Raw genomic sequence first — 24,422 nt, 5'->3', positions numbered from 1 at the left:
TTGCTCTTACACATAACTGCACTTACAGTTGACTGGGGCAGCTCAAGCAGGACAGAAATTCCTGTAACATCCTATCCTAGACATCCTATAACAGTGCCACATTGAAAGACACTGAGCTCTTCAGTACGACCCATTCCACTGCTAATGTTTATCAATGGAGATTGCATGGCTGTATGCTTGATTTTATGCACCCGGTAGCAATGGGCATGGCTGAAATAGCCAAAACCACTAATTAGAAGGGGTGTCCACATACTTTTGGAAATGTAGTGTATTTCAGTATATTCCATTTCTATAAAATGTGAAGAATATTACAGATTAACTTCCCATTGCATGAGTAAAGCCACTGCTGATTCAATCTCCACAGGCTGTCACTAATACTGTTACTTTAACAACTGGTCACCCACACAGGTGGTCTGGCCTCATGGTCTATGTGGGAGAGGAAGCTATCTGGGAGCACCGTGTGCCTGCCCACCATCGCTGAATGTTCTTGGCAGATTGAGCGGCTCTAATTTATACAGTCCTCCAACTGATTTTTTTGGTTAAGTGCTCACAGATGAATCGCTGCTGGGCTGAAATATAAACACACGGCTTATGTAGCTGATCAGCAAGATCTCACCAAAAAAAACGATGAGTCGGACTGAGAATCAAAGATCCCGGAAATCTGTCTAATACAAGACTAATAGGTCTGAAATGAACAAGGAGACCGAACCCAAACCAAGAGTCAGCCAGTAGGAGGCTGAAACAAAGACAGACACAATTATGCTGTATATACCATACTGTATGTCATTCCAAAAAAGACAAAGGTCACAGAGGGGTTTATTATCAAAGTACATCTCTGAATGTTGAGTAGACCTGTTTGGATCATTTTACCATCAGATTATGAGCCCAGGCCAGTGATCTTCAGGGTCTGCTGGTTTTTGTTGTTTTTGTAGTAACTCTGCGCTTAATTGATCAATGAAAGGAGTTGATTACACAGTCAACTCACCTCATGTGGTTTCTTGGATCCGAATCGATTCCTGATATTAAGGGGAAAACGAAAAACCAGCAGACCCTGTGGTCTGTCAGGGCCAATACTGAAGATATCTGGCCCAGGCTATGAACAGCTACAGAGAATATACATCACAGTGAAATTACAAGATGAACAGTCAGATTCTCATCGCAGCATGAAGCCCAGCTCTAAGGTTTTGATGGTCCTAAACATGAATGTTGTTGTGGCCTCAAAGTGCTCCAACATAAATCACCAAATCATTTTGTTTTAATTAAACTTGAATTTTGTGGCCCAGAGATGGTTGTGGTCCTAGACAACTACACAGCCTGCTCTGCTACCAGGTCTGCTGTTATTGTTATTGATTTTTAGAATGCATAGGGGGGAAAAAAGATACCTGAGTGAACAAAATAGAACACCTGACCAAAGTCACAAACAGGAAACATTTATCTGCACTTTACCATCAGATTTTACATTCCCCTTCATTTCTGAGCCCACAATTATAAACCCACCAACAGCACAACCTGATATTATGATCCCTGACTTACACCTAAAGCTCAGTCACGGGGATGGCTTTAATAATGCAAACACAGCTAATGGGTGAAAGTCATTAATTGTTTTGTTTTTTTATTACCCGTGTAATGAAGCATAGCATGGGGAACAACAAAAACCAAGGCAATATTAAAAGCTACAGGCTAAATGGGTTTTCTGTGCGCTGCATTCTAAAAGCGAGCCAATAGGTGTTAAAAACTGTTTTCAGCAGAGAAATAAGAACTGTCGTAAATAAACCTTATCGTTTGACAAGCCCATTAAACGCACAATTGCTAACTTTTGTAGTTTCAGATCCAAGTGGACATAAAACTACTATCTGCAAAAATATCTCACTGCAGTAAATTCTACCACAACAGCGCCTACTCCTGGAATAAACCCAAGTGCGAAGTGGGGATTCAACCTGCATTTTAAAACACAAATTTTAAGTAATCTTAAAGCGGAGGGGGAAGCACAACACGGAAATTATACGTTTAAAGAAACCGTGAGGAAGTGCGAGTGCGTATTGGAGTGTGAATGTATGAGCGTGGCGCTGCACGCTAATAATGAAAACAAGTTCTGCTTGGGGCTCGACGTTTCAGGGAGAAACTTGTTGCAAGGCGAATCGCGTTGACACGAAGCGGAAAGTGCTCTGGTGCTAACGGCCAGTGATTGCGGTGAATTTCAGCACTTTCCAAACACTCACGGTACTGAAGTTCCGGGGCCCGCATTGCTCTCCCTGGAAACGGCAGTGCAGTAGCATTTCCTCGAGCTGGTGCCCGAGCCGATCCAGGAGCTGCTTCATCGTCTGCTGGGATTCCCGGGGCGGGGGGAGAAAGTGGTTGAAGTCCAATATGCGTGAAAGTGGGGACCACGGCGGGTCGTTGCTGGAGTGGCCGCTCTCGGTCGAGGGGGTTAACGCCTCTCTGGCCCCAGGGGACAGCTGCCAGTTTCTTCCCAAGAGCCCTAGCCACCGTCCTGCGCTAAAGATGTCCGTCTTCTTCATGCGCCTCGGCAACAGAAGATTCTGGTTACAGATAGTAACTGCTGGGAATACGAGTCGCTTGGCGTAGACCATATGCGCCTTGGTGTGAACAGGCGAGGACAGCAGGTACCGCACCCGGTTGGTGGACCAGGTGAACAGGAGCGCGAGAGTCGTCAAGAAAGCCAGCAGCCACGCCAGCCTGCGCGGGTACGACCCAGCCAGAAAGACGTGCCTCAAACCGTGGAAGGTGGTGTGTTTTAAGAAGAGCTTCCCCGCTTCTGTCAGAGATGCCGTTCTCCCCCTATGGACGTCTGCATACTGGCACATTTTTGCGAGAAAACGCGCGGCACTCTAGCATTCGCCTGTCAATCCGAAGCGAATGCGCTCATCTAGCCTTCCGTCAGTCACTCACTGGTTCCGACAAAGCTGCTCGAACAATCCTGCGCGTCCGTCAGAACGCGCACTGTTCGTCACTGAGCATTTCGGTCCGATGTGGTAGGATTTCAGAGGCTGTCCAAAGTATTCCGTTTACCAGCGCATGCCAAGTTGCAGAGATAATTAAATATTGAGTCTGAAGAGTAGGACTGCAGAAATGCTTTACGATATAGTAATCTTAATTGTTTTTTTTGTGTGTTTGTTTTTTTTATTTTTATCAAGGTTTATTTACCAGCTTGTTGTTCGACTTCAATATTAAAATATTTTATAAAATCATGTCAGAAGAATTTTTTTTTTTTTGATTTTCAGCATTTTAAAACAATTGCATCCAAGCGAGTATTCCTGGAGTCACGTGTAGTAAACTCACTCGATGTGCAGGATGTGTAAGTATTTGTTGGTTTTATAATCCAGACAAGTATTTTGTGTAAGCAATCGATATGTTTACTATCGTTTAGGTGACCTGTTAGCTTGCAAGGGAGAATTCAAATAGCAGAGACTAGGTATTTAGCTTTTTAATCTTGATTGCTTTATCGGTTCTTCTGTCTGTTTGGGACAAATTTCATTAGTCATTATTACATATGCGATTTTTAAATGCCGCACTTAATCTTGGTCTCAGAACGTTGACTGAATAAACAAAATCTCAAAAGAATAAACTGAGTAGGCTACAAGCGCATTTGTTTTGAAGTTTGGTAGGGGCCCATGTTCAGTAAAAACATAAAATATTCAGAAGCAACCAATTATCCATGAAATCACCGCACGTCACATAGTTGTCAGTAAGCCTTCTTTTTGAATGAAAGCTTCTTAATGAAAGCAATAAACATAACTCTAGGTTCTCGATATAATATAAATTACGTATTTTTTTGAGACAAACGTTGTAACGTTCATTTCAAATATAAATAGCTGTATAGCCAATGTATAATAGGTTCCACGCGACCATCAGCATCAAAGCCAAAGGAGAGGAGAAATACACACTTACATACGCTTTGCGTACGTATTCACGCATTCATTGAAAATCAATGTCAGTCCAACGGAATGCGGCTTCGCAGCAATAGCGCATTTAAATGAACACAACAGCGATGGGGCACGCGCTCACAAGCAACATATCTTATTGTAAATTCCACGCCATGACGTCTCTAATATACTTCCTCTCTTGTCCCGCTTGGCAAATCTCGGCGCGATCTATGTTCTGTTGTGTGTCTTCCACACGAGGTTTTCTATGCCGTCTACCTTCCTCCCTCTGTCTGTCCATCCATCTGTGAACCAAACTCCTTAGAGTCTCCCCTCCTACCCTCCCAGCCTCCCTATTTCCTATAAAGCTGTCAAATGCATTTTTCGTTTCCTCTGCATGCATATTCTAAATGTCCTCTCCCTCATTTCACCCCATTTGTTCACCATTTCCCTGCACCACTCTCACCCCCCCCCCCCCCCCCCCCCACACACACACACACACACAGTCCCCGAGACTACCACATGAACTTATTCTCTCACATATCCAGAAGGCACTCTGCTATGGCAAGCCCTCTTAACATTAATAGTCTCGCTTTACTGTCCATAATTACATTTTAGATATCTACAGATGGATTTTTACAAGTTGTAATTGCTATGTGACCAGTCAGAATTACAATTCATTATCTGCAGCAGCCTGATTTGTAAGAACAGCAATTGAAGATACCTGCAAATACATCTGTTTAGTCAAAATACCTTTTAAATACCTCTATGATGTCCAAGATATCGTCATTCGACTTGTCACACATACCGAATGACAGTTGGAGATATCTGTAATTCTGTGCTGACCCATCAGCTTAGTGTGAACTAGACTTGATATTCATAACTTTAGATAACTTATGAGGATTGTACCTTATCTGATCTATGTTCTTTAGTTGTTCCTACGACCTTCATTATGCACTTATTGTACTTTGAATAAGAGCGTCTGCCAACACAGACACATGCACACACATACACACTCAGGCACGCACACACACACATGATAAAACAGGAGACTGCAGTAATTAATTGGTCCAAGCATGAAAGGCAGCTTAGAATGTTTGTGTGTATGCGTGTGTGTGTGTGTGTGTGTGTGTGTGTATGCGTGTGCATGTGCATGTGTCTGTGTCTGTGTGGGTGGGTGGCTTTAAAAAAAAGCTTCATTTCAAGTGTAGTTGCATCTTAGAAGCATGGTTGGGCAGTGCAAATGGGCAGAGCATGGCAAGCCCTTTTATCATTTATTAGCGTGACCAGATTCTGATTTCAGATTTCTGTAGTTCATTTATTTCAAACCCCGCGTATAACTCAAAGTGAGCAGTAAAAATGTACTTTAACGATTAGTTCTCCTAATCTCAATGGTTGTTGTTGGAAACACATTTGCTTTTCATATTCTGGTGTTCTAAACAGATTGTTTTCAACTCATTTCCTTACTCATATTTTATAGGATAATTTACAGAAATTCACTTTGTTAAAATGCGTATGTACCTACACAAATACAACACAACATTTGCACCATTAGCAAAAGAAAATGTAACATTGAGTTGCTGATTTAGAAATGAAGATGCAATATTCAGTAAATATATCTACAAAATATGATGTTCAATCTAGATGATAAAATGAATTAGAGGATAGACTAGGAAAAAAGTTATGTATTAAATTTATTATATTGGGGTTCCGGGAAGGGGTGAAGCTTCCAGATTAATATTCACAGTCAACAAAATTAATTGTTAGTCTCAATCAAAATATTAACAGAAAAGACGCCAATGTAGTTCTTTTTACAACTGAAAAACTGTCACGGTCAGTCTTAACACCTACACCGAAGTCCACTCAGCAGAACTCACACAAAATCATTAATGTCTTAAAGAACAGAACAGAACGGCCTACTGAATCTGACTGTTTCTGAATAAGACACTTAATTGGGCTAAGTAAAAGATGGCAAACACTTGCAATAAGTTGACCATGAACTTAACATGAAAATGACAAATAAAGCCTATTGCCATTAGTGAGATGAAACACGTGACTGATTCCTAAGGCATTAAATCATCGGACTGAACATTCTGGAGTTGACAGTATGTTTAATAACGTTTTGGAGTTGACAGCATGTCTGATAATGTCTTGGAGTTGACTGCATGATAAATAACTTTTTTTTTTTTTGGGAGTACACTGCATGTTTAATGGCGATTTGGAGTAGACACCATTTTTTATAACGTTTTGGAGATTAAATACAAACGATTTGGAGTCGACAACATTCTCAATGCACTTCGAAATTGTCTGCATGTTTAACAACGCATTGGAGTTAACTGCATATTTAATTACGCATTGGAGTTAACTGCATGTTTTATATTTTCTCCGTTTTTGCATCGTAAAATGTGGATACCAACTTGCTTGAAGATATCATCCTTTTACAGCACTGTTCTTAGCACAGACGCTTTCGCGCATTTATTAATTCAAACTTCAGTATTCCTTGCTTCGTCAAGACAATTCCGCCAGATGGATAACGATACATTTTAAGGAGAGGTTCGACCTCACAGCAGTGCTTCTGGCCCGCGTTTGTGCTGAATTTATCACGTGGTGAGTGGAAGACCTCGCGCATCAGCCTGGCCCAGTGGATGAGAGGGACGAGAAAGGGGTCTCATCTTGGAAGCGAACCGCATCAGTATCGTCTGTCTCCCTGCTTTAAAGAAAATTGAGGGTGTTGAGTGTCTGTGGAAAGAATGCCTACGGCAGAGTTTACGGCATTCTCCACAGAGATGTGAACACCGACGCTGATCGATCCGTCCCAAACTGAACAAGAGGTAAAATTGAACAAAACTATTTTAAAGCCGTTTCGCTGCATGATACTTGAGTATAAGACGCATGCAATAGCTGAATGTTTATTGATTTCGCTTTTCAAATGCGCCGTTCAGCTCTGTAACTTTCATTAAAGAAGAGCTCTACATTTATAGACAGACGTATGTGTATGGAAATCCTTGTTTCGGCGGTGTTTGCTAACTGAGCCATAAAGATCACATTTCAATCACCCATGCAGGTCTGATTTACTTGAGATGGTCACAATTAAACACCAGACGACAAGGACCATCGATCCCCAGAACCATGTATCAGGAGCAGGAGTCACCTGTTTGTCCCATTCTTGGGATTTGATTTTAACGGGGCCATATGCCCATTAATGAATAAATGAATTTTTTTTTTTTAAATCTCTCTCTCACGCGCACACACACACACACACACATGCAGAAAGAATGGTTCATTTTATTGCACGTGAAGCTTTAGATTCAACAACCGAACTTCCTGCAATGATGTCCAGTTATAGATGAAACAAGCAACTGCTGAGAAGGTACAGGTTTGTGGGATAATATGTTCAGAGAAAATTAAATTATGGAAAATACAGCCAAGAAGGATCTTAAAATAGGTTTTTAATCATAGACGGTACTAAAACCATGCCGGTAAGAGAACTTAAAGGGCTTGGCAATCCTTGAAATAATAAAGGACATTTTAAGTGGTCGTTTTTAAAAATTATTATTATTATTATATTACGCAGTATTCATCCACTCTATTGTACTTTGTTAAATGAAGTACAAATAAAGTTCCTTTTTTAAAAAAAATAAAAAGAGAAAGCTGAAGTAAGGTTTGCAGGTGGGGTGGAGGAGTGGGTGTCTTTGCACCTCTGCACTTGGCGTTTGTTATTATGCAAGGATTTGGGGGACGGGGAGGCGGGCTGATGGGGGGGATGAGGAGGGGGCCTCTGGACCAGCAGTTTATTAACCTGTCAGGCAGGTTCTCTTGCGCCGCCGTAATCGCATTCCCATAATCCCCTGCAGGCTGGTCCCTGGCACCGTCGGGCAGGCAGGATGTGAGGGTCTCGCGCCACCAAACCCCCCCCCCCCCCCCGATGGCGGGGACGGGAGAAGGAGTGAAAGGGGCGCCGGAGGCTGCAGCTGCAGCGGAGGAGTCGCAGGTGGCGGCTCGCGACTACAATCCCAAAAAATAATCACCCGCGCGCCGCCCTCCATTCACAGAGAGAGAGAGAGTGCCGCGTGATGCCGTCCGCCGAAAGGGAGCGGGGGTTACTGCTGCGTACCCCCAATTTTTAAGGGGTCCGAAAGGCCCCCCTTGCTTGTTTACCTGCGGGTTCCCGCAAGTTTTTCGCTCGCTGCCACAGGCGCTAGCCGCTAACTCGTGATAAAGCAGCCCTGGGGGGGGGGGGGGGCGGGCGTGGCACAGTCTATCGTCAGTAGTGGAGGGATTCCAGTAGTCCAGGTGTCTGTACACTGAGGGCACGTGCAGGATTAGTAAAGAACAGTGCACTTTTAACACTGGTGTATTCACTTAAACACTTTCATCACACATACTGTCCTCGGATTCAGTTTTCACTTATACCTGAAAGAGTGAGTGTGTGTGTCTGTGTGTGTGTGAGAGTGGGAGAGACAGAGTGAGGGAGAGAGAGAGAGAGGGCTTGCTGTGCTGGTGGTCCATTCTCATTAATCTTGACAGATATAGACTTATATAGATGAGAGTTTTGGCAGACAGCATAGATTAATGCTCTTCAGTTCGGGGGGGGGGGGGGGGGCTGCTTGTAAACAGTCCCTCTTTCTGAGCCCCTCCTGCTCCCCCCCCCCTCATTGTGCCTCCTCCCCCTTTGCAGCTCAGGGAGGATAAATGCCCCTTTGTGAATGCGAATGAATTTGCTGGTGCTAATGTTTACAGATTATCAAACAAATCTGTCAAATGCCTCTGTCCTCAACTGACCTTTGATATGTCAGCACACTAGCACACGTACACATGTCTACATGCACTTGTGATTGTTTGAATTAGATCAAGGTATACAGTGCATGTATTTATTCCCTATCCTTTCGTGCACATTTGCTCCAATTCTTCCAAGATGAAGAGCTTAGGTGGTCAACTATTTTCAGGTCAGTGCGATCTAAACCTGCGCTCTTGGCCGCGGGCCATTCCAGAATACTGATCTACTGGACTTGTTTCCCCCATTTCAGCCAACGAGTGCAGCGACTCTTTCAGACACACAAACAGCCCAAATGCCCCGATACCCACCAAGCCAGCAGGTCATTTAGGCACGGCATGCTTTTCTGTGTGGAGAAGGGCTGAGTGTGGCCACAGTGGCCATCGCGGTTTGGAATTGGTTTTCGGCAGAAGCGAGACCTGTTGAAGAACTAGAGTCAACCTTGGAATTGCTTTTCCTCAGCGGTGTCAGCTGAAGTTCCCCAAGGGCGTGAAAATTGAAAAGCAGAGTCGGCTTGTTTTCCGTCGGACCTGTAAGTAAATGTTACTAGCAGTGTGAAGCTGGTGACAATAATGACTTCCGGTCCAAAATCTTCTAAACTTCTCCAGCAATAAAGAAAACAATTGCGTTCAACATAATGGAATTAGTTAAGCTATACGTTCAACATAACGTAATTAATTAGGCTATAATCTAATCCGCCTTCTTACTGTCACTCATTTCACGCTACTAACGTTACCTCTAGCTATCGAGCTCGTTGCTTGACGTGAGGTACTCGGGTGACCGGGTGGGGGTGAGGACGGAGGAGGAGACTTCTTTGATTATAAACGCTTGAGCACAGCAAGGCAAATAATATTCCTCCAGAACATGCCTTTAGGCCTCCCGCCAGCCGAATGCGTTCCCTTCAAGTTTTGGAAAAACTTTTTCAAGGTACCTTTCAGGGTGTTGGCCCAACACGGGTCGAGGGTTTGTTCTGATTTTACCCGTTGCTCTTCTGGACAAAGAGAACAACCAGAAAGAACACTGATATTCCATCTTGCCTTCGGCGGAAAGCATGGCGTGCTAGTTTTTTATTGTTGTTCAATACTTATGGCTTATTTTAAATAAATGGATTTGGGCTTGCAGTTTTTCCCCTGCTCACCTAGTACCTGGTGTCCTTGCTTTGCACCAGCAATTAAAACGTTGGCAGATTGAGACGGAACGTGGAGGGGAGCCAAATGTCAGGCTTAGTGGAGCTTCAGTCTGGAGACCGCTGCCAACGAGTTTGTTCCGTCTTTCTTCAGACAGAAAGACGGAACAAACCGCCTTTCCAAAGCCATAACTGGAGATGCGCAGGGTTTCGCATCGCGTGGACCGCTGTTCTATTATTATTATTATTATTATTATTATTATTTAAACTCCTTTTCTTTTGTTATTTCATAGTGGATTCCGCACATGCTTCTGGAGTCAGCAAACATGCCCCCCGGCTGCCGAAGATGCAAAGAAATGACGCTTCACAGATGATTAACAGCAGACAGATTCAGTAGGTACAGTTGTGCTTATGGAGTTGTGAGAATTAATATTGTTGTCGCTTATTTTAATCGGCCAAACTGTTGCAAGAAGCACAGATGCTAAAACAACACATTATTAGATAATGATGGTGGCTCACATGGATGCGGTGACATTAGCACTTGCAGGAGCCCTTTTTAAAGTATTCTGAAATATTATTTATAAGACTTTTATTTTGACATCACCTACGACCTGCGAGGAGCCCACATGAGTATATCAGGGTGCGGTATAGGGGTGAGAGGGCAGGTTAGGGGAGAGAAGACCAACAGTTTTTCAACCCTGCCATGCTGTGAATTATTTGTCTTTTTTCTGTACTTTTTGACGTGTAATAAACCATCCTTATTTCATTTCTCTCATCTCAACTTGGAATATTTTTTCATTTTTGCTTATGGATTTACGGACATGCGTTCAGCTTAGGCTACCTACCCCGACCTCACAAGAAGTGGCTTTGTTCAAAGGAACGCCACTACAGCACTATTTCTCGCTCTCTCTCTGTCACTCACTCTCTTACACTCTCACAACCGCACACACGAGCACCCTAACACGCAGCTCTCTGACAGCAAGATTAGGCTGCTCCATGATTTCATGTACCGCAGTTCAGTCAGATTCAGATCTACCTTTCAGTTAGCCACTGATTTACTACGCGCACGGAACTAGTGCATTCCAGAAATTCACTTCAAAGAATAATGGACTCAAGCTATGCCAACACCGCAGTCCGCCTGGACTGAAGCTGGCAGTACCAGAGACAGGGCGCTTCCAACAGTCACTGTCACAGGCGCTGGAATACATATAAATGTAGACTATGAGAGGTATGCATACACACGCATACATGCAAACACGCATACAGCGTAGGCAGTCCCGGATGTAGACTGGTGTGATTGGGAGGGAGACAGAAATTTTGGGGGGGGCAACTTTATCACATAATTAGTGCCTGTAAGAATGCAAAGTGACCCTCAAAGCAACGATCGTGGATTACGGTTATCCTTGTGTGAACTTTTACAGTCTGATCAACGATTACCGTTTAGCATTGGCACTTTGCTATACATATAAAACAATGGCTGTGATCAGTGGCGCGGTGGTACAATTCAAACTATAACAGGCTGGCACCATCAGAAACCCAACATAAATCACCATGATAAAGAACTGTGTGTACGCAGTGATTTGACAGGCATTCAACAAGCCTTCATTTATAAAACAATCTTTTTTTTAAAAATCCGTCCCTCTCCACCTCACTGATATGTGGTCAGCGTTTTGGTGCAAAATGGCTGCCGTGCATAATCCAGGCGGGTGCCCCACATTGAGGTTGGGGTGAGTTCCCCCTTTACTGTATAGCACTTTGAGCATCTGGAAAAGTGCTATATAAATGCAATGATTCAGAAGTTTGTTGTTATTCCATTGTTTTTAAATTGTCATTGAACATCTTTGTTGAAGGTTTCAGTGTTACTGCTTTTGTACATTTACATTTAATACAATCTTTACATGGTTTTGCGTAATAAAAATATAAAAAAAGGGAACTGTATGTGGTTGTCATGGTAAATTCTTCATGGTGTTCTAAGGGCCCGTCCCAACCTGGGTCCTAAGAAAATACATTTCGGCAGCATAAAAAAACTGCTTAATATGTCAAATGTGCATTGTCTTTGTTTTTACTTAAATTTACCCGATTAGAAAAGGTTCTGTAAAATACCAGCAGCCATCCCACCATGCACCCTGCTCCTGCTGAATCGGCAAAGCAAAGCAAGTGTGGGGCTGATTAGTACTCGGATGGGAGGCTGCTAAGAAAAACCATGTTATTATAGCTGGAATTGGTGTTTGTGGGCCAGTAGAGGCGATCTTCCCTCTAGTCAAGTAATCCCCATTGCCACCAGCACAGTAATAAAGACAATGATTAGGGGGTATGTAGCTGTCATTTAATTGTAATTTACTGGGAATATGATAACAGTAAATGGCTGTGATGCTCGCTGTAAAAGTATCACTGGAAGTACAATTTAAAACCAATTATTTTATAGCATATATTTAAGATAGGGTAATTATGGTGAAAACTATTTCCCTTTTAGGGAATTTTTAGTGATGCCTCATAAGACTTTGTTAAAAACATTAGACATGCTACAAGCCATTTCGTAGCTTATGATTAATTCACTTAAGTATAAATGTTCTAGGACTCCATTCTTCAGAATGTGCAATTCTTGTTTCATGTTTAGAATTACTCATTATATCGGGAATGGTAATCTCAAATGAATGGTCAACTTCAGACCAAAACTAACATAATTCATTTACAAACATTTTATTTTTTGCCTAACAGTGCATGAATAATCCACATAAACAGAAATGGCATGAGATATCCAAAGCCATTAGACTCTATCCCCTTATCAGGCTCTCATTTACTGATGTACTAATGATTCTTAAATGAGTGTGTACAGCTCTTCACTGAAAAAATAAAAATGAACCCTGTTCAGATAACCCGGCAACTATTTTCCTGCTAAACAGTGCCCTCCAGTGGTAGTTGAGAAGCATGACAGGGTTGTGACAGGGCGCAAGTTTCACAAGCACAAAATGTGCAAAAGGTTGATCACATTCAATGTCGGCTGCATTAAAAACCTTCCTAAGACTAGGTTTCTTATCATGTGGTTTACAAAATTTGAAGTCAGCGTTCTTGAACTCCATTGTGTTCAATTACGAGTAGTGATTGTTACTTCAGCATTAGAATGTTCATTTAAGAACATTCTAATCACATATTTGTGATCTTGAAACTTAAAAGGGTTCAAAACACCATTCAGTTCAAATGACTATGAGTAAAAATCTACCTGCATGTCACAGAAAAACAGAGAACAAAAGGACAGGGGGCTTTTATGTTCAACAGACATGTACATCGAGACTCCTGCTGAAAATTCCACTTGAAACCAATCAAACTGGTTTAAGCTGTGTTTTTAATACTTTTAGCTCACCAACTGACCAGCCTATATAGTGATCTTTCTCACCAGTCGACCACCAGCTTACTGTACAAGTTTAACCAGCTTTGACCAGCTTTTTCCAGTTAGAGACCAGCTCTAACTAGCCACAGACCAGCTATGACCTGCCAAAAGCATTAAAATCTTTAACCAGCTTAGAATCCCAGCTGGTCTTAGCTGGAATTCTCAGCAGGGGTGGTTTACACAGGTTATAGTTTTTACAAACACTGAAGCAGTTCAGGCTAAGTTTTTTTTTTTTTTTTTTTTTAAATCAAGGGTACAATAACCTCCAAGTTGCAAGCACAATTTCCCAAACATCATTACAGCACTACCATCCTCTCAAGGACGGCTCACAAATTTTTACTGCAAATTTTTATTTGAAAATGGGTATAATTCAGCGTGCTATGGCTGGAATTAATCCCAAGACCAATAGATTAATGACACACTGTTAAAGCTTGCCACAGGGACTCTATGAACACATATTCATACCATTTCAAAGGGAATACAGCATACAGATGGCATCTGATTGGGGGCTTAAAGAGAACTAATATTTACTCATCTATTTAATACTACTTAAATAGATTAACAGAAGTACAGCAGCACCATGGACAGCATCGGGCGATTTACAGAAGTACAGCAGAACCATGGACAGCACCAGCACAGTTACAGAAGTGCAGCAGGTCCATGGACAGCACCAGCCCAGTTAGAGAAGTGCAGCAGGACCATGGACAGCACCGGCCCAGTTACAGAAGTACAGCAGGTCCATGGACAGCACCAGCACAGTTACAGAAGTGCAGCAGGTCCATGGACAGCACCAGCCCAGTTACAGAAGTGCAGCAGGACCATGGACAGCACCAGCCCAGTTACAGAAGTGCAGCAGGACCATGGACAGCATCGGCCCAGTTACAGAAATACAGCAGGTCCATGGACAGCACCAGCCCACTTACAGAAGTACAGCAGGACCATGGACAGCACCGGCACAGTTACAGAAGTACAGCAGAACCATGGACAGTAATGGCCCAATTACAGAAGTACAGCAGGTCCATGGACAGCACCAGCCCAGTTACAGAAGTACAGCAGGACCATGGACAGCACCAGCCCACTCAAAGGCCCTGGAAGAGGGAGTTTTGGAAGACTGAAGTTTGTCATTCTTTGGTTTCATAACGAAGAAAAAGCCTTTCTTTTCGGGTCTTTTCTTTTCACTCATTTCAATTTCAGTTTGTGCTACAGGAGGAAATAAATAAAAAGTGAACGTCGGCCTTTTCACAACCATTTTGTGCTGCTTGTATTCAATCACAATCACCCAGCATGGCCATCACACCCAACTCTATTGACACAGTACTGCCACAAAGCCTGGCTCAACACATGGCTTAAGAATGTCCAGCATTGCCCATGCACTGTGTTTCCCAGACCCTAAGGAGCTCTGATCTGAGACTAAATCTGCAGTTTAACAATAATTCTGTCCATGTGTGACACTTAGTCCAAGTCTAAGCTAACTAGATGCGAGCAAATGTAAGTAATATTGACTGGGTGCAACTTCTTGACTGTGAATGAAAATTGGAGCAGGATCAAAAGGTTTACTCTTGAGGCACAATGTGGAGTTACTCCAAAAGTAAGGAAAAGTAAGTTGAAGAAGCAGTCTCCCCAGTGGATGAACAAAGCCATATGGGAGAGTTTGAGAAAAAAAACTGTACAAGATATATAAAAACAATAGCACTGAGAGTAATAATGCGGAATATTGTAATATGTGTGCTAAGGTTAAAAAAAGAACTATGGGAAGCTGAGAAGCTCTTCAAAAGGCAAATTTCCCATGATGTAAAAAGTTATCCTAAATGTTTCTTTCAATACTGTAGCAGGAAAAGGAAAGTGAAGGAAGTTGGTATCTGGCATTACAACCACGTAAGTTCAAGGTGATCCATAGGCCGGGGGGGCTCGGATGGTGGTGGTTGACTTCCTCTCCCGCGTGGGGGTGGGGGGGTGGGGGGAGGGGGGTTGGCTGGCGGCCGGACGGCTCCCCGGCCTGAGTCGGGCGGTGGGGATATGTGGAGGGGTGGTGTGGTTAGGGCGCCATCTGCAGGTGGAGAGGGAGCTTTTTAGCTGGCCCTACAGCCACAGCCGTTTACGATTACAACTAATGGCTAATTCTTTAAATGCTCTGCCTGCAGTGAGACCGGGGCGCCGGACTGAGAGACGCACGCGGGAGCAACGTGCCGTTTAATCCCCTCCCTTATCGTGTGTGTTTCTTTCTGTTTGTGTTTCCGTGTTTTTGGCATCGCGTGCACAATGAAGCCTTTGTGCGTCTAAGAACGACGGATTGTGTGGTTTGTGGGGAGAAGGACTGGAGAACTCATTACAGTGGTGGCCCGTACGGGGGGGAGAGCGGAGGCAAGAACAAGCTGGAAGAACAAGCAGGAGGGAGGGTGATGGAATCGGCGCTGGGGAAAAGCCCTGAAACATCTAGCGGCGTTGCAGGAGAGACAGACCGCCGCCCTCTTTGAGCTAAGGGGCAGGCGGAGGATCAGGCTCTCCTGCGGAGCATTATAAAGCACATGAACAAAACACCTTACTTGTTCACTGCTAGGAAAGATCTACTGCACTCTTGGCATTTTAGGTTGCCGTAGCACCGTTTCAGTCTGTTGTGTCAATGCAGAACTAAGCATCGGAGGAAATAAGGCCTAACAGGAAACCACACCCCTTCCCATAAATCAATCCCATAAATTTAGGAGGGAGATACCACCACAATATGTCAATGGTTGAGCTGTAGGTTGATCCACAATATGTCGACAGTTGCTTTCAAGGTAAAGCAACAGTATATCTATGGTTGTTCTTTAGGTTGATTCTCAATACAGTTATGATTGGTCTCTCTCAAGAGTGATCCTCAATATAGTTACAGTTGCCCTCAAGATTTACCTACAATTTATCTGTCGTTACATTCAATAACCCTATGCAAGCTCATGGTTAACTCTGAGGATACCACACCTCTCTCCTAGACCATTGCCCAACCGCATGTGTTTGTAGATGAGCTTGGACCATGGAAGGAGTTTGTGGATCACAGGAGTAAGTGGGGGCGGTTAGGAGTTTGGGGAGAGGGGAGGAGGAGGCAGGCTCAAACTGCTCGTAAATTTTTAATGTCTCATGCTGCAGTCAGCTCCACCTAATTCTGCGGCAGCTTTAATTAAACAACACAGAACTGGCTCAGCTTACAGCCCGTCATCAAGGGCAAAATGCCCCTTCCTTTTGCGTTTGTGAGTTTATGTGTGTGTATGCGTGCGTGTGTGTGTGTGTTTGTGCCTATGTGTTTGTGTGTGAGTGCGATAGCACAAAAATGTTTGCTGAATTATAAGAACTCTATCTGCAGAAGCTGAACATTTAGATGGATTCAGAACCTGCTTTTTATAATCAATATTATAATCATATAATGTAATAATCATAGACATATCTATTTTCTAATGTATCCATTCATTATCTAATTCACTTTTAGCAATGGCATTCCTTAATCTTGAAATTAATTCACTGTGGAATAGGGCTTATTATAAACAACAATATAGCTATTTATAACATTAACATAAATACACCTAAGGTAAGCAAAAGAATTTACAATACTGACTTCCCAACACAGAACCATTTCAGACGAACACAAATGGCAAAATTACTACGACCTGTTATAAAAGTTCAGTTTATACCTCGGACAGAAGTCTGGTGAAATGAACCGCAGAAATGACGACACAGCCTTTGATTTCAGTGTGCTTACACAATCATTTCATTGAGCAGGCCGATGCACATGATGGAATAACACGTGAGGCTAAATCTGAGGTGCAGGACGTTGTCCTCCCTCACACAACAAGAATTCACCATATACTGACATATATAATGTCATTCATGTAATACACTAAGGGCAGGTTTCATGGACGTAGATTAAGCCTAGTTCTAGACTAAATTCAATTTTGAATGAAAATTTCCCATACAAAACTCAGTTTAGTCCAAGACCAAGCTTAATCTGTGCCTGTGAAACCGGCCCTAAATATATTTTCCAATACACGACAATATGTTACAGTTGAAAATGAATGTCAGTCGTCCTTTACATGGAACTGGAAAGCTAGTAGCTAGCTAGCTGTGAACTTCCCCAAATGGTAAAGCCACATTAAATTTGATTCAATTCATATCGTGGAAATGTCGCAATTTGTAGCTGAACGAAGTTAGAACTGCGGGGCCAGAATTGGTGCAGATCCTGCCTGGAGACGCTGGCTATCTCAGTAGCTTGATAGCTGAGTGAGTAGCTATCAAAACGTTCACTTCCATTTGCTAACTACTTAGCTTGCAGTGCTTGAGCCAGCAGGCGAATAATGTTCAACGCAGATCCTATGTGAACAAGCACATAGTTACGCATCCTTGGTCTTGTACCCAATAAAACAGTCGATATGTCAAATTGACGCCTGAACCAGAAACAGATTGACGCGGAATATGCAGGTCCCCCATTTTTTGTAATTGCAATGCCTTTGACAATGTTCACCTTGGTTTACATCATAGCCAGTGTAGTGAAAAATCAAACATTTAAGGGGGGCGTGCTCACTCAGCTAATATGCTTGCACTGTGTCTGCTCTAGTTGCATGCAAAATTAATTAATTTAATTCAGTTTTTTATATTGTCATGTAGAAGGGGCAAATATTCTGTTTTTATTCAAATAAAAAAAATAAAAAACCCTGCAATACGCTCCTTAACGGAAACAGCATTTGATCAAATATCGCAGCCTGGCATTTCCATTTAAAATCCGATTCTCTGTGCGTCTTAGCAAACGCAAAGAGGACAAGACTATTCCTCGAGTTGCACAAGGGAGGCAGCAGATGGGAGAAACGTGATACGGGTACAATGGAGGCGTGGGATTTGCTGAAATCGGACCTCAACCCTAATGGAGGCAGGAAGTGGGAGGTGTGCAGGGGGGGGGGGGGGGGGGGGGGGGGGGGGTCATGTTCGGTCTCGAGACTGAAAGCTGAGCCTCTTATCTGCTGTCCCATCTAGGAGCCTTTATTGATTAGCTGAGGTAAGGGTCTAAGTACCCTCTCCAGCTCCTCTTACTACCATAACCCAGACTTACTGTAATATACCATATTATACCATATAGACCAAACTTATTCTAAAGCATTATATTATAACTCAAACTTACACTAATAGAACATATTAACTCATAATGCCCACCTACTCTAATACACCATAGGATATTCTAATATTCTATTCAATGCTCATTCTAATATACCACATTAACCCATAGCCCAAACGTCTGTTAACAAACCACACACATAAAGAACAAAGCAGAGTTGGCCAGAGTTGTAACATCAGTATGACAGTGTGGGGGAAAAACCCGGAGCCTCCTGAGTGTGCATTTAAGTTTCGAGCAGTCGATCCATTTAAGCCGCTGATATGTGCCACAACACAACCTCACTTAAAGCTCCCTCCCAGCCCCAAACGTTCTGCCAGCCAGCAGCAAACCCAGCGTTGGGGCTGTCGGACTCCAGCTGCCCCGAACGCATTCGTCCCTCAACGTGACGTGATTGTGTGATGCTGTGACGCACGCGCTGTATTTCGCTAATAAAAATAGCATTAGCGGTTTGCTTCGGGCAGCTGGACGTGTGGTGACATAATGTCAGTTCCCCTTCACGAAGAAATGGCTGATCACCAATGCTTTTTTTCTTGTAGGGGTTTCGATTCCTGCAGAAAATAAGGTCTGCGGTGAATATAAGCTTAAGAGAGTTGACGTTTTTTTCCACGAGATAAATTACATTCTTTAATATCTCAATCATTGGTATCCCAAGCTGACACAGGCTTTAAAAAAGTATGTAACAAGTTGTTATGTTAAAGGGTGTAATTTATGTCATAGAACAAAACATGAAACCTAAAACTGAGAAATCAAAATCCCTATGGGAGAAAAACATTGGAAAACACCAAACTTCTGGGTTGTCCTACAAAATGGCGTCATCACTGTAACACTATTAGCACCCCCTGACAGATGTCTGGTTGCGCACCTGCTGCCAATGTTGCCAAACCACTACTGCCATTACATTATATTACAGTTACTTGGCAGGTTCTCTGAAACCAGAGTGACATACAGTCATGGAGAACATCAGTGTTACTCTCAAGCATTCAAAAATGCACTTTCAACAAGAAGGCACAGAGGCCAATTTCCAACCGCCAAGTAACGTAAACCGAACAAACAACGGTACGTAATTTGTAACAAAATGAAGTACCGAACTAGAAAGATAACCATTACATAACAAATATGTATGATTACATATGTATCAAATCATTATACACCTATACCTATAATGTTATTAAAAAAGGAAATACATAGAAAGGAAGGGGAAAAGGAAGGAAGGTAGGAAAGAAAGAAAGACTTTCAGAAGGAGCCAAGGGAGCCGTCTTGCAGTCTGAAGAGGTGAGTCATTAGCCTGCATCAGAAGATGGGCAGGGTTTCTGCTTGTTCTGGGTGCATTGGGAAGCTCACTCCACCACCGGGGACAGAACAGACAGGAGAGGTCCCCAGGAAATGTGGGCACGCAGTAGGGGAGGAGCCCGATGCCCAGAGGAAGCAGAACGGAGGGGACGGCTAGGTGTGCAGGCTCTGATGATCTTTTGACAAAATAACAGAGCTGTCCCCTTTAGCTTCCCCATAAGGTATCACCAAGGTTTTGAATTTGAAGTGACTGGCCTAACCTGCATTCTCATTGTACAGTGTGACACGCATACACAAAGTATGTATAAAACTATAAGCGCACTGTGTCGTTGCTCATGAGAAGGCATTACAATTCGTATGCTGCGCCACCTGCATTTCTTGTCCTCACTCGGATGTCACGGTAACAAAGACGTTAGAAGACATCTAATCTTAAGACTTGCTGACTGGTAGCTGTGTGTCAAGATTAATCAAACATTGCCTGCTTATAGTCAGCGACACGGCAATCTTGGACAGGCTATTTCAAAGGCAGCAATCAGTGTTTTCTTTAGCAGCAAACTACATTATAATTAGCAACCCTGATGTTGTGATACAGAAAGGAGGAAACGCTGCACTAGATAACAGCCTTTTTGGACATTGTGTTATTTCCAGGACCACAGGAGCTGGATCTATTTGTCAGTCAGGAGTGTGTTCTCTGTTCCAATTTGGAATACTGAGCAAATTTCATGGGGGTCAATACACTTTGTGGCAAAAAGTCCATATGGAAATTTGCATTCTGGTCATACCCCAAGTAGAGCTGCCTGGTTACTGTAGCATTTTTGTGCATAGGATTGAAACTCTCTCTGTTCAGGCCATTTCCAAACAGAAATAGCAGTAAGATCTAGGGAATGAATGGATATCATCCCTCCAAGTCTCTCCACAGTCAGACCATAAAAAATGCATTAGAAGAACAATCTCTCCCTGTGTGCCCAATAATGAAATTATCAAAAGTGAAATGGCAGAGAAAAAGTGAAAGAATTGCCCATGGTGACTGTATCTGGAGTAATTAATCTCTTTGGACAGCCATAATACTCCTTCAGATTAATTAAAAACATCTACTTCTACCATAATTCATAAAAAAACTCATACTGTATGCTTGTATGTTCTAGGTGAGTCACATGTTTCATTAATTCTTAAGGATTCCCTGGATTGTTTTCTGAAGTTGACTTGAAACTAAAGTAGGGTACGCGTGTGTTTGCTGCTTTTTCCCCCAACCAATTATTCTCTTTTCTAAACACCCACATCAGCAACGTAGACAAAAGTATTCATGTAGTTGGGCCTGCATAGAACATAGAAGGTGGACGTTTACAGTTGGGTGTGGTGGGTCGGCCAAGGTAAACAACACACTATTTACACGGCTGTGGCCCAGCCCGGCCTACCCACGCCTAGGCCATCGACCCCACATACCCCTTTTTTGATTCGATCCCATACCAGGTCCCAGTAAAACCAGCATTTATCAAGGATGCAGTTCTATAGCCATAGCTCATGACTTTATTTAAAAAAAATAGCATACCAAATAAATTTCCATATTTTAGAGCAGAAGTTGGCAAAGCATACCAGCTCACAATGGGTACCCGTTAAGAGCTGAAGTATTTCAAACGTGTATTTGACCCAGGTGAGCGGGATCTAAAAGGTGATGCTCAGTTAGTCAAACTGCTGTGCATTTGGACATGCCCAACATCACGTCCTTCTTATCAAGCCCCTTAAAACGTTTCGAACAGAGGTATGTCACGTGACTAAGCTGGGGCCTGAGACTCACGTTCAGTGCACAGATTGTAAACACCTCATAACTTCGCCACAAGATTTTGTGACAAGACTAACTCAAACGTCGAACGTCGATTGCTACATTTTTAATTACTTTAAATGCGCGTTGTATTATTTTATTTTATTTGCCCTCCAGTACAAAGGCAGTGGGGTTATTTGTGTCGTTTGAACATTGTATTACAGGTCTCAAAAAGTTTGATTTAAAAAATAGCAGCATTAGACCAGGGGCCCCGCTCACCTCCAGGAAGTTCTCAGTGCCGCAGTCCTGGCCCCTGAAATCGCACTCGAGCAGCATGTCCTCCAGGCGGTGCTTGGTCCGGTTGAAGAACTCGTCCACGCTGAAGGGGCGCCCGCGGCGGTCGGGCTCCGGGGCCAGGGTGATGCCGGGGGCCATGTCTTCCTCGTACCCCAGCAGGGGCCCCATGAACAGCAGGTCGCTGTAGCTGAGCTGCGATTGGCGGAAGGTGTTGTAGTTGCAGAAGGTGACGGCGGGGAAGTTCATCTGCTTGGCCACCTTCTCGTCCAGCAGGGTGACGTGGTCGTACTGCAGGTAGTAGACGACGCGGTCCCCCACCTGCAGGAGGAACATGGAGAGCGCCAGCAGGAAGACGATGGCCCACAGCCCCTGCCGCACGCCGAACTTGGTCCCCTCCACGAAGACGTGGTTGGCCCCGTGGAGCGAGCACCCCGAGGCGAAGGTCGCCAGGTCGGGCACGTCGCCGCCACCGCCACCCTCGTCCTCGTCTTCGTCGTACACGTCCAGCTCGTCGCAGCCGTCCTCCGCGGGCGACCCGTCTTTGGCGCTCCCCGCCCTGAGGACACGCCTGTAGCGGTCCTCGAACCCGTCGCCGCAGGCGCCGCCGTTGGGCTCGTCGTCGGTGGAGAAGGAGATGGTGCAGGTGATCCGGACGGGCATGGTTCCGCCAGTGGCTCGGGTGCAGGTGCTGCTGCCTCTCAGAATCGCCTCCGGGTGGAGCTGGGTGGAGCTGGGTGGAGCAATGTGGCTCTTTGGAGTTCTGTCTTCAGGTTTCCTCACGCTGGGTACAAGTCCTTTCCTTTTGCGGTTGAGGTTGTAAGGCTTACAACATGGTGAACAAATCAAATGAATTCTCGGGTCCACGTGTTAGATAGAAAATTCCTTTGACACAGAGCTGATGACAGTGCTAAAAATTCTAATCCTGAGTCGATAGCGGGTAGGATGTCCGGAAACCTCAGTAAAAACAACCACAGAAGGTTTTGTGAAGGACACAAGAGACAGGAAAAGAAAACAGAAAAGCTTGAATTTTCCAGTGCAAATCCTTGTGACAAATGAATATCATTATCCAGGAAGACTAAATCCTGACTAAAAGTACCCAATTTGCTCGCATTTCTGCTTCTGTTTCTGTAAACCTGCCACAAAACTAAAACTAAGAAAAAGTTTATCCGGTCCTTGATCTGAAGTTAAAAAAAAAGACAATTCTATTAACTTTCCACAAGTGAAATATTTTCAGAAAACTTACAAAGCAACTGAGAAAAACATATCATAATCCATTCCTGAAAAACAAAGTAAAAAGATAAACCTTTCGAACTCTCGGGCAGAAAAATTCACATTCTGGTCCAAACGTCTGCGTGTCCTGCACAGTTTGTCTGCTTTGTAGAAAGCAGCTGGAAGGAAAGTTGTATACCCTGGCAGCTGGAGGAGAGACGCTTTACCAGACACATGAGGAAGAGGAGTGCTGAAGAACGCGGTTGCGGAGGAGAGGCTGGAGTTGTGTCCTTCTGTCTCCCTCTGAGCACCCCTGCCCCACGCCACCCCCCTCCCCCCCTCAGTTCGAGGCTGTGTTAGGTTACACAGGCTGACTGCTGTCCCTCCCCCCTCTGCAAGTACTGCACACCCACAGTAAGGATGGAGTCATCGAGGGCAGGGAGGTAAGATATATCCCCCTAGAGCCCCACATTGGCCCTGCTTTACAGGAGTCATAATCTAACCTTTCTCCCTTGTTAGGGAGGGGAGGGGGGTGAGAGATAGAGAGAGGGAGTGAGAGTGCGGAAGAATGGGAGAGGTGGAGAGAATGATGGGGTATTCTCCGATATGCAGTATATACAGTTTATCTCTCCTTTCTCTTTGAAAAGAAGATGCACTGGGAGAGATTATAATATATCATAATCACTATCATAATATAATGACAAGAACAGGCTATTCAGCCCAACAATGCTCGCCATTTTCCTAACTAAATTAGTGCTCTGATTACCTACAGACTAGATAGTATCTAACACTGTATCAAGCCTAGTCTTGAAAGTCCCCAGAGTTTCTGCCTCTGCTCCGTGACCTGGCAGGCTATTCCACACATTGACTACTCTCTGTGTGAAAAAATTCTTACTAATGTCTGTATGGAATCTACCTTTTGTTAATTTCCATTTACGTCCCCTCGTTCTATTAACAGAACTCAACCTGAAGAACCTCTTGTAGTTCACTTTGTTAATCAACTTTATGAATTTAAAAGCCTCAATCAAATCACCCTCAAGTCTCCTTTTACTAAGCTTGAAGAGGTTAAGCATCTTAAGTCTCTCCTCATCGCTTTAATCTTTCATACCAGGAATCGGTTTTGTTGCTCTTCTTCTTTGAACGATTTCCAGAGCCTCTGTATCTTTCTTGTATTATGGTTCCCAGAACTGCACACAATACTCCAAGTGTGGTCTAACAAATGTATTGTATAAGATAAGTATAACTTCCTTGGATTTATACTCAATACTAATCAGAGCAATATCTATTTAACAGACAGAGGACAGCATCAGTGCTCTAAAGCAAAAACTGCACAACACACAACAACAAGAGAGAGAGATGGGGAAACTATTAGAAGAAGAGGGAGAGAGACGGGGTGAAAGAGTAGAAAAACAAGAGAGTATTGCTATAAGTTTTTCTTCTTATTACTGTCTCTTTTACTTATCATCCAACTTGCAGGTTGTCTGTAGCCACCACCCCCCAATGCACACACACATTTTTTATTCCATTGTATTAATGATGTGTCTTTTGTGTGATTGTTAATTGTTTT

General features: G+C 43.6%; 1 protein-coding gene across 4 annotated transcripts in view; it reads right to left on the bottom strand.

Moving 5' to 3' along the window:
• LOC118211306 (acid-sensing ion channel 1) overlaps window positions 1–24,422 on the bottom strand; it is a 172,620-nt gene that overhangs the window by 34,992 nt on the left and 113,206 nt on the right. Inside the window, exon 1 of one of the 4 annotated variants that reach the window (XM_035388421.1) lies at window positions 21,629–23,136. The exons of 1 other annotated variant lie outside the window; for it this stretch is intronic. In XM_035388421.1, coding sequence (XP_035244312.1) covers window positions 21,629–22,306 — 678 coding nt within the window. In that variant the 5' untranslated portion in view covers window positions 22,307–23,136. Of the gene's footprint in view, window positions 1–2,219; window positions 3,657–21,628; window positions 23,137–24,422 lie in introns of those variants that run through there. 2 more of the 4 variants (XM_035388419.1, XM_035388420.1) reach the window with 2 other exon arrangements.

The sequence above is a fragment of the Anguilla anguilla genome, chromosome 13, assembly GCF_013347855.1.
Source record: "Anguilla anguilla isolate fAngAng1 chromosome 13, fAngAng1.pri, whole genome shotgun sequence".
NCBI lineage: Eukaryota > Metazoa > Chordata > Actinopteri > Anguilliformes > Anguillidae > Anguilla > Anguilla anguilla.
The sequence above is the reverse complement of the archived record's forward strand: the minus strand, read 5'-3'. Positions and strand labels throughout refer to the sequence as shown.